The following is a 15,851-nucleotide window of genomic DNA, read 5'->3' on the forward strand; positions in this document are numbered from 1 at the left end:
TTGTCTCTACTGTATTGTATTGTCTCTACTGTATTGTATTGTATTGTCTCTACTGTATTGTATTGTCTCTACTGTATTGTCGTGTCTCTACTGTATGGTCTTGTCTCTACTGTATTGTCTTGTCTCTACTGTATTGTATTTTCTCTACTGTATTGTATTGTCTGTACTGTATTGTCTTGTCTCTACTGTATTGTCTTGTCTCTACTGTATTGTCTTGTCTCTACTGTGTTGTCTTGTCTCTACTGTATTGTCTTGTCTCTACTGTATTGTATTGTCTCTACTGTATTGTCTTGTCTCTACTGTATTGTCTTGTCCCTACTGTATTGTAGTGTCTCTACTGTATTGTCTTGTCTCAACTGTATTGTAGTGTCTCTACTGTCTTGTCTTGTCTCTACTGTCTTGTATTGTCTCTACTGTATTGTCTTGTCTCTACTGTATTGTCTTGACTCTACTGTATTGTCTTGTCTCTACTGTATTGTCTCTACTGTATTGTATTGTCTCTACTGTGTTGTATTGTCTCTACTGTGTTGTATTGTCTCTACTGTATTGTATTGTCTCTACTGTATTGTATTGGCTCTACTGTATTGCATTGTCTCTACTGTATTGTCTCTACTGTATTGTAGTGTCTCTACTGTATTGTAGTGTCTCTACTGTATTGTCTTGTCTTGTCTCTACTGTATTGTCTTGTCTCTACTGTATTGTCTTGTCTCTACTGTATTGTATTGTTTCTACTGTATTGTCTTGTCTCTACTGTATTGTATTGTCTCTACTGTATTGTATTGTCTCTACTGTATTGTATTGTTTCTACTGTATTGTATTGTCTCTACTGTATTGTATTGTTTCTACTGTATTGTCTTGTCTCTACTGTATTGTATTGTCTCTACTGTATTGTATTGTTTCTACTGTATTGTCTTGTCTCTACTGTATTGTCTTGTCTCTACTATATTGTCTTGTCTCTACTGTATTGTATTGTTTCTACTGTATTGTCTTGTCTCTACTGTATTGTATTGTCTCTACTGTATTGTCTCTACTGTATTGTCTTGTCTCTACTGTATTGTATTGTTTCTACTGTATTGTCTTGTCTTGTCTCTACTGTATTGTATTGTCTCTACTGTATTGTCTCACTGGAACTAGTTCTAATCTAAATGCTTAAACTGAACGTTGATTACATTTTTAAAAGATTTCCAGTAAGCTGATTTGGACAGTGAATCTTGTTAAAACAATTATAATTGGCCAAAATGTTTTTTTAGAAGACTGTTGGTAAAACATAACATTGAATGCCTAAAATTGATTTGACATCAGATGATCTAAGTGTGACTTGACCTGAGCAATGTCTTCCCTGTACATCAGCATACCCACATCGGACTACATATGTCTTTTGTTGGCCTGGTTTCGTGTAAAATTCATTTTCTTCCTCTAAATTAAAACATAGATAAAACTTTTATTGGGCGTTGCAGTATAGGACAGCGGCGGTGTTTGTCTGACCGGCCTGCTGACAAAGAGGCAGTTTCCTGCATATTGCATGGCTCTTAACAGCGGTGGGGCCAAGGCAGCCCGTTAACGTGTCTCCTCACATCCCGTTTGCAACGGGAGACGGAGAGCCGAGGGATGCCTCCTCACTACATGAAGCAGCCTGGTTCCCCACTTCTAATGTGTTGTGACATTCTGGGAGCGCTTCCTCTTTCTCCCCCCCTGCCTCGGGCTGCTGGGGTTGGGGCCGGATCAGGAGCCAGTCTGGCCCAGGATGTCCCATGAGCAGGCAGGTTGGAGGATGGGCAGGTGATCCTGTGCTCAATCCTCTCCCCTCAGCCCTCATGCTCAAGAAGAACATGCCAGACTGACACTCTGGAGGAGACAGACAGCAAAGTCTTGTTGTTCACCACCCCATTCAGCATTCACCTTTTCAGACGCCTGCCTCTTTTAAACGTCACAAAGTAGGGCAGAAAACATCAACCAAACGAGCGACTAAATAAATGATAAGAGAAAAACAAGCGAGCCATGGTTGCTGGGAGGGGAGTCGGGCCTTGGAGCCTGTGGATAAAAGGCACTTTGTAGGGGTGCGATTTGTTCTGTCCAATACCCACATCTCCCTCTCTTGGCCCCCTTCGCTTTCTTCTAATCAAGCAGTCTCTAATTTGGGTTCCAAGTCCAGCACCAGGGAAAAGAAGGAGGCTTGTTACTTTGAAGAGTCCCGGGTGAGTAACGCAGATAAAAGATTCAGGCACAAAAAAAGGAGAAAAGGAACGGGGGTGAAAAAGAGAAAAAAATCACAAGGCACCCTATTCTGTCCCTTCCTTTGGTTAGGACAGCTGAGCCATTATGACCCAATCTGAATGCCTTTTTTTACACCAGAACACTGCAATTTCTTTGTCCCTCCATCAGTCAGCTATTGTGGATCCTCCCATATGCTGCCAGTCCATCCTAAGTAAATGAAGACTAAATGCTGCAATTGTTCCGGGCTGTGTCCGGACACACACTGCACATAGCTAGCATGCCTGGCGTGCTGAAGGCAGGAGCTGTTCAGTGCTGCTCATCCACATGAGAAAAGGTAACTCCGCTGGCTGAATGCACTGCACAGACACACACACATACAGTACACACACACACACACACACACACACACACACACACACACACACACACACACACACACACACACACACACACACACACACACACACACACACACACACATACAGTACACACACACACACACACATACAGTACACACAGGGTGATGATTCGGTAGCGCTGGTGTGTTCAGCACAATACAATTTGTAACACTAATATGAACTCAGTAGTCCTCTGACCCCATGTTCATGTCTTCTAAAGAAGAAGAAAATACAAAGATACAATTGAATTACTGCTAATGGAATCTAGTACTGCTTCCTGTAGCCTTGCAATGAAAGAATTTTTCGGGGCAAAGACCTTGCTCCAAAAGCAATTAAATCCTCATTTTGAATCAACACAAACACACGTTTGCACATACAAACACAAACAAATACACACAACAACAGAATGTTTACCAGTAAAAATCATGGTGCGGATGACTATGCCTTTCAAATACCATGCATATATTAATGTTGTCAGTAAATCTACATGAATATTATACATTGTGACTGATAAACAAAATCTTTGTCTTGTGTAGCCTAAATAATCCATAGGATAAAACAGCTGGCTATGAGCCTGCTAAGCAAGCACAACCAGAGACAACAAAAGGGTATTTGACGAGCTACAGAGATTTGACTTAAGCTGAACTATGTTTTAGGCTTGTATATACGCTTGTTCAGAAACGCTCTAAGGCCATATGTGTTTCAAGTAAAAACGGTATCAAAGTATCTGGGTGCCCTAGTCAGAACGAACAGAGACAATATGAGTAGCAGCTGTTTTACCTGGCCTGCTGCCTCTGTGATGATATAAAACTGTTCATCCTGCCAATAAAGCATCATTAACAAGCATGAGTAAGGACTCACCAACATGTCAGGCTATGGCAGCCTGGACTATCAATCCTCACAGCCTTAGATACTGGACTACATGGCCATGAATTTCCCATGGAGAGTTATCCATCAGCAGGGAACTGCTAGAAACAGACACCTTCTAAAAACACTGGGAAGTGTTTATTATGCTGATGTTAGTATACTGTACTAAACTTATTTGGTGTGTGTGTGTGTGTGTGTGTGTGTGTGTGTGTGTGTGTGTGTGTGTGTGTGTGTGTGTGTGTGTGTGTGTGTGTGTGTGTGTGTGTGTGTGTGCGCGTGCGTGCGTGCGTGTGTGTGTTTGTGGGGGGGTGTTGCACACCATCCTTGTGTTAATTCTATATCCCTATATAGACATAATTTCTGCATCTATAGCAACGTCTCCCCAAGTGTTTAACATATATTTTATAAATATAAAAAAAAAAAAAAATGTTTTGATTGACACGCCAAGTGGTTAATAATAAAAGCGTACTTCATCGGCCTGACGTTCACACTGAACATTAACGCGGGCTAATAATATAATGACGGAAGAGGCATGCCTCTTCAGTGTAATTATGCTAATGTGAAAGCCTCAGCACTCCACTGTGTATCAGTGGCATCGGACGAGGTACTTCATCAGAGCTCGACGATAGCAGCCTTACAGACCTGAACAGATAAGACTGAACACTGATAACAGACTGCTATCTTCCCAGAGGGAACTATTATCCCACCCAGAGACGAGACAGTTCAGTCTGTGTTTTCAATAGGAACCATTATCAAAGCAGAGGATGAACTGTAATAAAACTGATCTGTAGAGCGCTGACCACAGTGGGAAGTCATGTGACAAAGCTTGAAGCACACAACGAGGTACACTAGATTTTCTCCATCATCCAGTCATCCCTCATGACGTGTATGGTAATGACCTCTCCTGCTTTCATGTAAGGAGAAGCACTTCTAGTCCAGGTTTATTATAAAATGATACAAACACTGATCAACTTTCAGGGCCTCCCTCCCTCACATCAGAGTTGTCTAGAGAACGACAAAAGCAGCCCTCGGTCTGAACAATGGTCAGGAAAACCTTGGAACGGAAGGGAATGTGTGGTTTCTTGCATTGAACCAATTCACTGGTCTTGGCTATAACTTCATGCATCTACACTGGTTTATTTAGAACCATGATATGAGGGATTGCATCTCATGTTCTTTTCTTTCACGAATGTTGTCCTTGATTTCTAAAGATGTAGACTGTGTGTGTGTGTGTATGTATGTGCACGTGCATGTGTGTGTATGTGTGTGTGTGTGTGCGTGCGTGCGTATGTGCGTGCGTGCGTGTGTGTGCGCATATATGTGTGTTGTGTCTCCGTGGCTGGTGGTAGATCAACATAGTGGCTGGTGGTAGATCAGCAGAGTGGCTGGTGGTAGATCAGCAGAGTGGCTGGTGGTAGATCAACAGAGTGGCTGGTGGGAGATCAACATAGTGGCTGGTGGTAGATCAACAGAGTGGCTGGTGGTAGATCAGCAGAGTGGCTGGTGGGAGATCAACATAGTGGCTGGTGGTAGATCAACATAGTGGCTGGTGGTAGATCAACATAGTGGCTGGTGGTAGATCAACATAGTGGCTGGTGGTAGATCAACATAGTGGCTGGTGGTAGATCAACATAGTGGCTGGTGGTAGATCAACATAGTGGCTGGTGGTAGATCAACATAGTGGCTGGTGGTAGATCAGCAGAGTGGCTGGTGGTAGATCAACATAGTGGCTGGTGGTAGATCAACATAGTGGCTGGTGGTAGATCAACATAGTGGCTGGTGGTAGATCAACATAGTGGCTGGTGGTAGATCAACATAGTGGCTGGTGGTAGATCAACATAGTGGCTGGTGGTAGATCAACAGAGTGGCTGGTGGTAGATCAACAGAGTGGCTGGTGGTAGATCAACATAGTGGCTGGTGGGAGATCAACAGAGTGGCTGGTGGTAGATCAACAGAGTGGCTGGTGGTAGATCAACATAGTGGCTGGTGGTAGATCAACAGAGTGGCTGGTGGTAGATCAACAGAGTGGCTGGTGGTAGATCAACAGAGTGGCTGGTGGTAGATCAACAGAGTGGCTGGTGGTAGATCAACAGAGTGGCTGGTGGTAGATCAACAGAGTGGCTGGTGGTAGATCAACAGAGTGGCTGGTGGGAGATCAACATAGTGGCTGGTGGTAGATCAACATAGTGGCTGGTGGTAGATCAACATAGTGGCTGGTGGTAGATCAGCAGAGTGGCTGGTGGTAAATCAGCAGAGTGGCTGGTGGTAGATCAGCAGAGTGGCTGGTGGTAAATCAGCAGAGTGGCTGGTGGTAAATCAGCAGAGTGGCTGGTGGTAGATCAACAGAGTGGCTGGTGGTAGATCAACAGAGTGGCTGGTGGTAGATCAACAGAGTGGCTGGTGGTAGATCAACAGAGTGGCTGGTGGTAGATCAACATAGTGGCTGGTGGTAGATCAGAAGAGTGGCTGGTGGGAGATCAACATAGTGGCTGGTGGTAGATCAGAAGAGTGGCTGGTGGTAGATCAGCAGAGTGGCTGGTGGTAGATCAACATAGTGGCTGGTGGTAGATCAGAAGAGTGGCTGGTGGGAGATCAACAGAGTGGCTGGTGGGAGATCAACATAGTGGCTGGTGGTAGATCAGCAGAGTGGCTGGTGGGAGATCAACAGAGTGGCTGGTGGTAGATCAACAGAGTGGCTGGTGGTAGATCAACAGAGTGGCTGGTGGTAGATCAACAGAGTGGCTGGTGGTAGATCAACAGAGTGGCTGGTGGTAGATCAACATAGTGGCTGGTGGTAGATCAGCAGAGTGGCTGGTGGTAGATCAACAGAGTGGCTGGTGGTAGATCAACAGAGTGGCTGGTGGTAGATCAACAGAGTGGCTGGTGGTAGATCAACATAGTGGCTGGTGGTAGATCAACATAGTGGCTGGTGGTAGATCAACAGAGTGGCTGGTGGTAGATCAACATAGTGGCTGGTGGTAGATCAACAGAGTGGCTGGTGGTAGATCAACAGAGTGGCTGGTGGTAGATCAACATAGTGGCTGGTGGTAGATCAACATAGTGGCTGGTGGGAGATCAACAGAGTGGCTGGTGGTAGATCAACAGAGTGGCTGGTGGTAGATCAACAGAGTGGCTGGTGGTAGATCAACAGAGTGGCTGGTGGTAGATCAACAGAGTGGCTGGTGGTAGATCAACATAGTGGCTGGTGGTAGATCAACAGAGTGGCTGGTGGTAGATCAACATAGTGGCTGGTGGTAGATCAACATAGTGGCTGGTGGGAGATCAACAGAGTGGCTGGTGGTAGATCAACAGAGTGGCTGGTGGTAGATCAACAGAGTGGCTGGTGGTAGATCAACATAGTGGCTGGTGGTAGATCAACATAGTGGCTGGTGGGAGATCAACATAGTGGCTGGTGGTAGATCAACAGAGTGGCTGGTGGTAGATCAGCAGAGTGGCCCCGGAGCCGCAGCACTAGAGCAGCTGTAGGGGGAAATCCAGCGTGACATGTACTAACCCGGCCCAGCCATAGCAGCCAGTGCTTAAGCAGCATTACACGGCTGTGAGGATGTCCTTTACTTTGCGGCCGGGAGACTGATAAATATTCCATTTACTACACTTCTATAAGTGAGAGAGGTGTATATTTGTCAATCGTTAAAATAAGGATTGCTGGTGATTTCTGGTAGTAACTTAAGATATAAATTGATTATTGCATTCTTAATAATACCTGTGTGTCTGCCAACCAAGAATGAAGCTAATTATTTGTAGTAATAGTAAATATCATTTGGTAAATTAAATGTAAAAACACTGAAATTCGGGAGTTAAATGAAAAATAATTTTAAGTGTCAAATGTATAAAAGTATGAAATGTGCAGCCAGTCATCCAGAGGCCCTGTCTGGTCAGGGAACCATCCCCATGCCTGGTTCCATGGCACAGGGCTTCTGCCCACACCAACACCAGCAGAGGCTGACCCAGACACCACCAAACCCACTCCTGTCTGCCTGTCTCCTCTCAAAACAGAGCCAGGAGGGAGAAAGTGAGAGTGGACACACACACACACACATACAGGCGCACACACACACACACACACACACACACACACACACACACACAGACAGACAGACAGACAGACAGACAGACAGACAGACAGACAGACAGACAGACAGACAGACAGACAGACAGACAGACAGACAGACAGACAGACAGACAGACAGACAGACAGACAGACAGACAGACAGACAGACACACAGACACACAGACACACAGACACACAGACACACAGACAGACAAGGTCTGCAGCCGACACCACAAGCTAAATTCCTCAATTCATTAAGGGAGAAAAACAGAGGGCATTAGGCCCATACATTCATTTCGCAAATGCAGTCTGAAGAATAATGATTTACGGTGTCTCATATTTCACCTGGGTACACAGGGCCAACAGAAGACTATTGAAGTGTTGGGAGAAAAATGCAAACTGTGGCACTTTTGAATTGGGGGAATTGGAGGGATATTCAAGTGTATGATGGGCTGAGATGGTCCCTCCCTCTGCTCTAAATAGAGGTTACATTATCAAACATACACAGCTCTCTCCTCAAAATACACATAGCTGTATAACACAGATTCACTAGGTCATTTAGTCTTCATGACAGTCACATTTACCACCTTACATTCAATTCCACTACGCAGCTATTTATAATATTTCTCTGAGAGAGATTTTTTTATGTTTATGCACTGTTTATTAGTGACAGTTTAAGTTTTTACTAAAATGGCCATGTGTGAATATTTTGAAACAGAGAAACTAGGTGAAAGAAACACGAAACGACAATGTGATCCTGAGCCGATAAAAATCTGCTCCCAATAGAAAATATACTTGTGGTTCCGCGTGTATTTACAGATATAGTGTGGAATCTCCATTGGCATTCGCTCTAGACTTTATTGGAGCCATTAAGAATAAAGCTGAATGTTAAATTGAATAATCATGTTTTGAAGTAAACCCAGCTGGCTGAACAACCCCAGCTCTGTGTGCACACAGTAGTCCTCTGTCGGGATGGGAGAAGCGAGGCCAGGTAGGAGCAGCATCAAATCAGTCTCAGCTAGGGCCCTGCCCGGCCCCGCTCCTCGCTCTCCCCTTAAAGAGCTTCTACTTATCTGCCTGCCACAGGACTGTCAATGTGCACCCCGCCACTGTCATGTAGACAGCATTCACAAATTGATTATGAAAGTGCAAGAGGCTTGATTTTCGTTTATATAGAATTCAAGCTGCCATTTTAACACAAATGTACAATGCTGAGCTTCATTTTTTTATCAAACCTTCCGAGATAATGAATGCAGTTTGTGTTCCAATTGAACTACCACATTTTTTTATTCAGTTGAATAAATGCTTTGCCGTTTTTTTCCGGGGGGCTGTCGGACACTGGATGTCTACAGGGAAAGTTAAACAGTCCTGCTGGTCTCAAAGGCCCTGATTGAGTATAAATGAAAGCCACACTGTACAGGGAGAGCTTATTTGACCAAGCCTTTCCCCCATAAACCTGCATTCACATTCCAATGGAATTTACATTAAATACATGCACATCACCTGAATTCTTCAACTGACATATGTGAGGCACGGAGTGAGGCTAGCTAAAATCACTGTGGTTTTCCTCCAAAGTATGTCTTATTGCATAAAGGAGGGTAGGGTTTGTAATGATCCAATTAAATTAAACAACCACAATAGGCACCTCCCCATCATTGACCATTTAAAAAGATTTACAAACATAAACAGTACAGCCAGAATAAAGGACAGGAGTACTGGAACATACTTAGTGTATGAGATCTCTCTGCCGTTGTGGCACAGCTTCTACAGAAAGAGATTCTCTTTGAAGGACCATAATTAAAACAGCCTCATGTCTGAGCAGCCATGTCCCATGTCCCAGGTCTCTCTCTCTATCTTTCTTTCTCTGTGCTCTCTCTCTCCTCTCCCTCTCTGCTCTATCTTGCCCCCCCCCCCCCCCACCCCCACCCCCACCCCACCCTCTCTGCTCCTTTCTGTGGTTTGGACGTCCTCCAGGCCACCTCCCTCTCTTGCTCTGTGGTTTTGTTCAGGAGATCTCATCTCCCTTCTCACCGTTCCTCATGATTGACAGCTAAGCTCAGGTATGAAAACAAACAGTTACCTCTGGAATCGGCTTGTGAAAAGCAATCCACCACTAATACTCCTTCAAAAACCGTTCCCTCCCTCTCTCTTCCTGCAGCTGTTAATCTCTCACAGCTTAAAGGACAAGGCTGATAAACATCTGACATCATTACACCCAAATCATTCTATTCTCTATGTCTCTGTTAAGCATACTTCCTATCCTGTATTGATGGAAACAGCTCAAATTGACTCCATTTTACTGGAAGTACCAGTATCAGTTTAACCACAGACCCATTCTAGTGCAGGAAACCACATGACAATACACTATAACTATGTACGTGAGGCACTAAATGCTTGGTTGCGTTGAACTGGGTGTAAGATAAAGGAAAGCCAACCTCAGATGTTTTGATACCATTGTTTTGTTTACTGTACTTTGTGTTTTACCCCAAGAGCATAATGTAGTCTGGGCATGTTTGAACACAAGTGCATAGTGTAAAAGAATGCAGTTCTATTCATTGGTGAAGTGAAGCCTTCGGTCAAATTCTGTTCCACCTATTGTCTTCTCCTGTGTGATAATTCTACTGCGAGTCTTAACCCAGTAGATTCCTCTTGCAGCTACAACAATACGACAAGGTGCCATCCATGACAGGTTCATAAGGTGGAAAATATGGAAAGCAGTTGAGCAAAAACTACAGAGACTTTTAGATTCTCTACCGCTAACTCAAAGGCAGCCTTGTGAGGAAAAAAAATACAAATTACCAGTCTTTCAGTTCAAAAGGGGCAGAATTTTATATTTCACTTATTTATCTTTGAACATCAAAAGCAATCTTTTGTAACAACGGAACAATGCCACAAAGGATGTAGTCTAGGTAGAATGTACAATGCCATTGGTTCCGGATTCAATGTCCGCTGAGTAGAGAACGAGTATCAAGGCCACTGAGGCAGTAGGTAGCTTTTATGGATGTTAGCCTTCATCCAGCACTGTCCTCCGTTAATTTAAACCTACAGGCATGCTTACCCTTTGTATTGATTTTAACCTAACAATTAATACAGCCTCTGATTCATCATAACACTTTAGATCGTAATCAGAAGGTGTTTTCTGCTTGGTGCCTTTGTTTGTGTTTTAATTAGGAGGACCTTGTGTGTCTCCAACCCTGGGCTTCTTTTTAATTGGCAGTATTTACATCAGGCAGACTTCAAACGCAGAAAGATACATTTGTAAGGGGGAGCACAAAGCAGTCCTTTGAAATGTCTACAGTCATATGAAATGGCAGGCTAATTAAAAACCTTAGACAGCCTACCGGTGTGATATGAAAAGTAGTTATATTTCTAAGTCTAGTGTTCACTGTGTCTCCCTGCATGTGAGTCAACAAAGGCCACAGTGGGCATTATCAGGCTCCCGCGCTACCTGTTTACACCGCTGTGGAATAACCTCACCCTTACCATTTATCAAACAGAAAAATGCCCTGTAATTTAAATAGATCTGCTTTCAAAAGGCTAAATCACTTTAAACATTTGCTCCACTGCACTTTGATCTACAGGGTCAGCTACAATGAATCTGGTTTACCAAGACATGATTTATATTTCAGCTCATTAAGGTTATTGACCATGAATATACTTATTACAACATGCAATAGTTTTAGTCTTGCCCGGCACACAGAGAAAATGTCATCCCATAATTAAAACCAAGGACAACTATTATTTATGATTGCCAACCATATGATAAAAAGAGCTATTAAAGTGGGAGTACATCATAAAGAACTGCTAAACATGTCCAGTGCACGCGCTAGCAGAATGCTACTTTCAGATGTCTTTGAATAGTTCTGATGATTACAATTGTGCATGATGAGCAGAGCAGCATCGTCTCTGTTTAGCTAAAATGACATGGATATATAGATATGAGTATATTCTTGTAAATATTAATAATACAATCATTAATATACACCTTTTTGTGTTGCGAGGTACAGGCTTGAGAGTATGGGGGTTGGCAGGGAAGCGAGTGATAGAGAAAAGAAGGAGAGGTAGAGAGAGAGAGAGAGAGAGGTAGAGAGAGAGAGAGAGAGAGACAGGTAGAGAGAGAGAGAGAGAGAGACAGGTAGAGAGAGAGAGAGAGAGAGAGAGAGAGAGAGAGAGAGAGAGAGAGAGAGAGGTAGAGGTAGAGAGAGAGAGAGAGAGAGAGGTAGAGGTAGAGAGAGAGAGAGAGAGAGAGGTAGAGAGAGAGAGAGAGGTAGAGAGAGAGAGAGAGAGAGAGAGAGAGAGAGAGAGAGAGAGAGAGAGAGAGAGAGAGAGAGAGAGAGAGAGAGAGAGAGAGAGAGAGAGAGAGAGAGAGAGAGAGAGAGAGAGGGGTAGAGAGAGAGGGGTAGAGAGAGAGGTAGAGCCTGGTGTTATCAGACAGCTGGTATTGTGCCTTCCTCTCCGCTAGCTACATAAACACCTTTTTAGTAACAGTCAGAACTGGACCTGCAAAAAACCCAGCTGCCTGCCCAGGCCCACCTTCCCCGCGCATAAATACAGATTTGGAGGGAGAGCTGGGGTGTGCAGGGTGTTCACTACCAGAATCAAGGCAGAATTCCTTTCAGATGTGAGAGACCTAGAAGAGAGAGGGCTCTCCTCGTCTCTGCACTTTCCTTCCTCTCTCTTCTTTCCCCTCTCTTCGCTATCTCCCCTCATCTCTCCTTTCTCAACATGAACACACTGCATGAGTAGGGAGCAGTGTCTCTAGTCTTATAGTTTTATATAGCAGACACACGGACAACAGTCTCGTCTCTAACAGTAAACCACAGACACAAACAAAATGACAGACTGGGAAATGGGGTTGGAATTTAAAGAGAGGGCTCTGGACAGAGGCATTTTGACATAACAGATAAGGAAAGTGCAGAAAATAACTAGGGAAGGCAGCCAAGAGCTTTTGTCTAATTTCAGAGTGCAAGCCTGTTTCTTAGATTATGTATAGATTATGTATGTCTGATAGGAATAGAAGGATTTATTAATCTCACTTTAAGACACTCTTTACAAGAGAGCGCTGCGGTTGTGAGTGACCACATCATCAAGCTTACCTTTGACTTCTCCCAGAAGATCACTAGTGTCGAGCCTGTCCATCTTCTCTTTCCAGTCTTTTGACAGAAGTGTTTCCATGCAACTGGATTCTGAAAGACATGGGAAAGAAAAGAGACCTTTTAAAATGCTTTCATTTTAAAATTCACTTCCCCAACGGATTTCTTTTAGGAAAAGGTACGTCAAATCCAAATTCAATTTTTATGTTTTTAGATTTTTACGATAATATTTTGAAGGTTCCAATTTCAGTCATATAATTTCAGTTTGAATTGAATTACTGGTATTTGTATAACAATGAAAAGGAGCCTGAACTTTTTCTTCTCATAACAACATGGAGGTGGAGGAAATATCTTTCTAAAGAGAGGAGGGTCAGTTCCTCACGCATGCCTCAGCACTCCAGTAATACTAACACAACTAACACAACCATCAACACTCCTTGTCAAATCTAGCTGTGTATGTTAATACACACATACACACTAAAGGTGTCTTGTCCCCAACGGTCAAAATAAAATATTGACAGCTTCTTGGTTAAAACAAGACAATGTCACTTGTCATTCAGAATTAATATTATTAATTACAACTAAAAACCATTCACTTCTTTCCCAACTGTATAGCTCTAATTACTGATGGTAGATTAAAACACATTCACTCTTGAGCACCCATTGAAGATGGTAAAAGGTGAGACAGATAGATGGGGTGAGAGAGGGGGGAGACAGACAGTATAGCCATGGTAAGGGCAGAGACAGTGCAGAGACATTAAGAAGGAGGTAAGGGGTGAGACAGGGTGTGTCCGAGCGTTCTCACAGCCGCCAGTGATGAAAACAATTAACATTTGTCCGGCTGACAATGAATCAGTGGAGGAATGGCTGGAATCTGCCATGCTGTCGCTGGGGTAGCTGATAAAGAACACACTGCTGGCCCAGCCGACCCGGGCCTCGCCGGTCCCCGCACTGCGCAGAGGTCAGCCTGTTCCCATCAAACACCACCCACCCCCGTCTCTCCTCCCATCCCCTCCACAAGTCAAACTGCAGGCTCCCAGGCACGCTGCCCCCCGTCTGAACTGCACTAAGACAGCCAGGCCACTATACCAAGATCCAGGATTAGCACTGAGCAGGGCCCTGCTGTCTGTCTGTCTGTCTATCTATCTGTCTGTCTCCTACTCACAAAGTGGTGCTGCCACCGTGGACTTACCCACCAGCTGATGCCTGACTTACCCATGAGAACAGTCCTAGATCTCCTCTCATACCTTCATACTGCTGGTTAAGGCTTGATGGATAGTTAAGACTGCATGTCAACTGTTCCGGAATGATGTCTACTCTCTAGTAAATATAGAACCATGCTGCTGCTGTTTCTAAGTCGGGCTCCGTGTTAACTGACATGACTGTTCCTGAAAACAGGAGCCCTAAACAGATTGTCTTCAAGTGTCATGTTGCCTGAAGATGACATCATGGGGTGTAAGACAGGGTTTGTTCACTCTGAAAGGGAGTAAAGGGCAAACAGCAAACACAGACATTGTTGCAGTTCACAGAAAGCCCTGGGGCTCCATCAGGAATGGCTTAACCACTCTCCTGACAATGGCTCATTTGTGGTCTCCTTCTGCCAACTAAAGGGTACAATTCATAAGAACATACTTCTGGATGCCTTCAGGGATTGTCTTAGGAGTGCTTTGTGTTTTCAGGTTATTGTACTCATCACGTGCTCTGGAGGCAGTGGAACGTACAGACTACAATTATCATCTAGATCAAGATCTGTTGTGTAAAGATGTAGCATTACACAAAACATTTGATATTTAATTTGATTGTTCATGTTTCAGATATATTAATTTACATTATACTGTACAAAATATGAGACATGAGAGAGAGAGAGAGAGAGAGAGAGAGAGAGAGAGAGAGAGAGAGAGAGAGAGAGAGAGAGAGAGAGAGAGAGAGAGAGAGAGAGAGAGAGAGAGAGAGTGAGTAGAAGCCTGGGTCTGTACTTTGTCAATGGTAGGTTACGGGGGGACTCTTTGGGGAGATTCACCTACTGCTCACCTCTTGGCCACAGTACAGTAGACTATATGATCACAGACATTGACCCTTTCTCTCTCAGTTCATTCACTGTCAAGCCACTAACACCTCTGTCTGATCACAGCCAAATTACATTGTTCCTCAAAAGAACAGACATGGAAACAACCACACATTCACAGCCCAGTAAGCTGTAGAACATCAGAAAGTCATACAGATGGGCCCAAAACAGCACAGAAGAATACCAGAAAGCAACCTGTAACAAAAATATCCAAACACTCTTAGATAACTTTCTGGAAACCACATTCACTCATCAATCTATCAGTACAAAACATCAACTATATATTCAGGCAAACGGCAAAAGAAGCACAATTGAAATTGATAAAAAACAAAACAAAAAAGATCACAGATGACAACTGGTTTGATGCAGATTGTAAAATTATAAGGAAAGAAATTAGAACACTATCCAAACAAAAGCACAGAGACCCAAATAATGGTGAATTACGCCTTCATTACTGTGAGACTTTAAAACTCTATAAACGTACACTCAGAACCAAAAAAGCACAGTACAACAGCAAGCAGCTGACACTAATTGAGGAGTCCATAAACACAAACAACTTCTGGCAAAATTGGAAAAAACGGAAAAAAATCTAAACAAGAGGAATTAGCGATACAAAATGGTGACATATGGACAACCCATTTTAAAACACTCTACAACACCGTTCAAATTGACACAAACGCAGAACAACGCCAAATTCCTGACCAGGGGCTCTATAAGAAACTTCAGGCTCTCAAATTGGAAAAAGCATGCGGACCTGATGGCATGCTAAATGAGAAGCTCAAACTCACTAGTGCAAAATTTCAATTGGCTATATTAAAACTGTTTAATTTGATCCTGAGAGTAGGTTATTTCCCTGACATCTGGAATCAAGGACTCATAACCCCAATCTTTAAAAATTGAGACAAATTTGCCCCTAACAATTACAGGCATTTGTGTGAACAGTAACCTGGGGAAGGTTTTCTGTAGTATTATAACTGTAAGAGTTCTAAACTTCCTTAATAAGCACAATGTCTTGAGTAAAAGCCAAATTGGATTTATACCAAAACATCGCACAACTGATCATATTTACACCCTACACACCCTGATAGATAAACATGTCCACCAAAATAATACCAAAATATACGCTTGCTTTATCGACTTCC

General features: G+C 43.4%; 1 protein-coding gene across 1 annotated transcript in view; it reads right to left on the reverse strand.

The window, feature by feature from the left end:
• The window catches only part of LOC120025342 (transcription factor SOX-6-like), a 202,809-nt gene that overhangs the window by 91,420 nt on the left and 95,538 nt on the right, over positions 1–15,851 (reverse strand). The window contains exon 6 of the mRNA XM_038969875.1: positions 12,648–12,737. Coding sequence (XP_038825803.1) covers positions 12,648–12,737 — 90 coding nt within the window. The remainder of the gene's footprint in view (positions 1–12,647; positions 12,738–15,851) is intronic.

The sequence above is a fragment of the Salvelinus namaycush genome, chromosome 30, assembly GCF_016432855.1.
Source record: "Salvelinus namaycush isolate Seneca chromosome 30, SaNama_1.0, whole genome shotgun sequence".
Classification (NCBI taxonomy): Eukaryota; Metazoa; Chordata; class Actinopteri; order Salmoniformes; family Salmonidae; genus Salvelinus; species Salvelinus namaycush.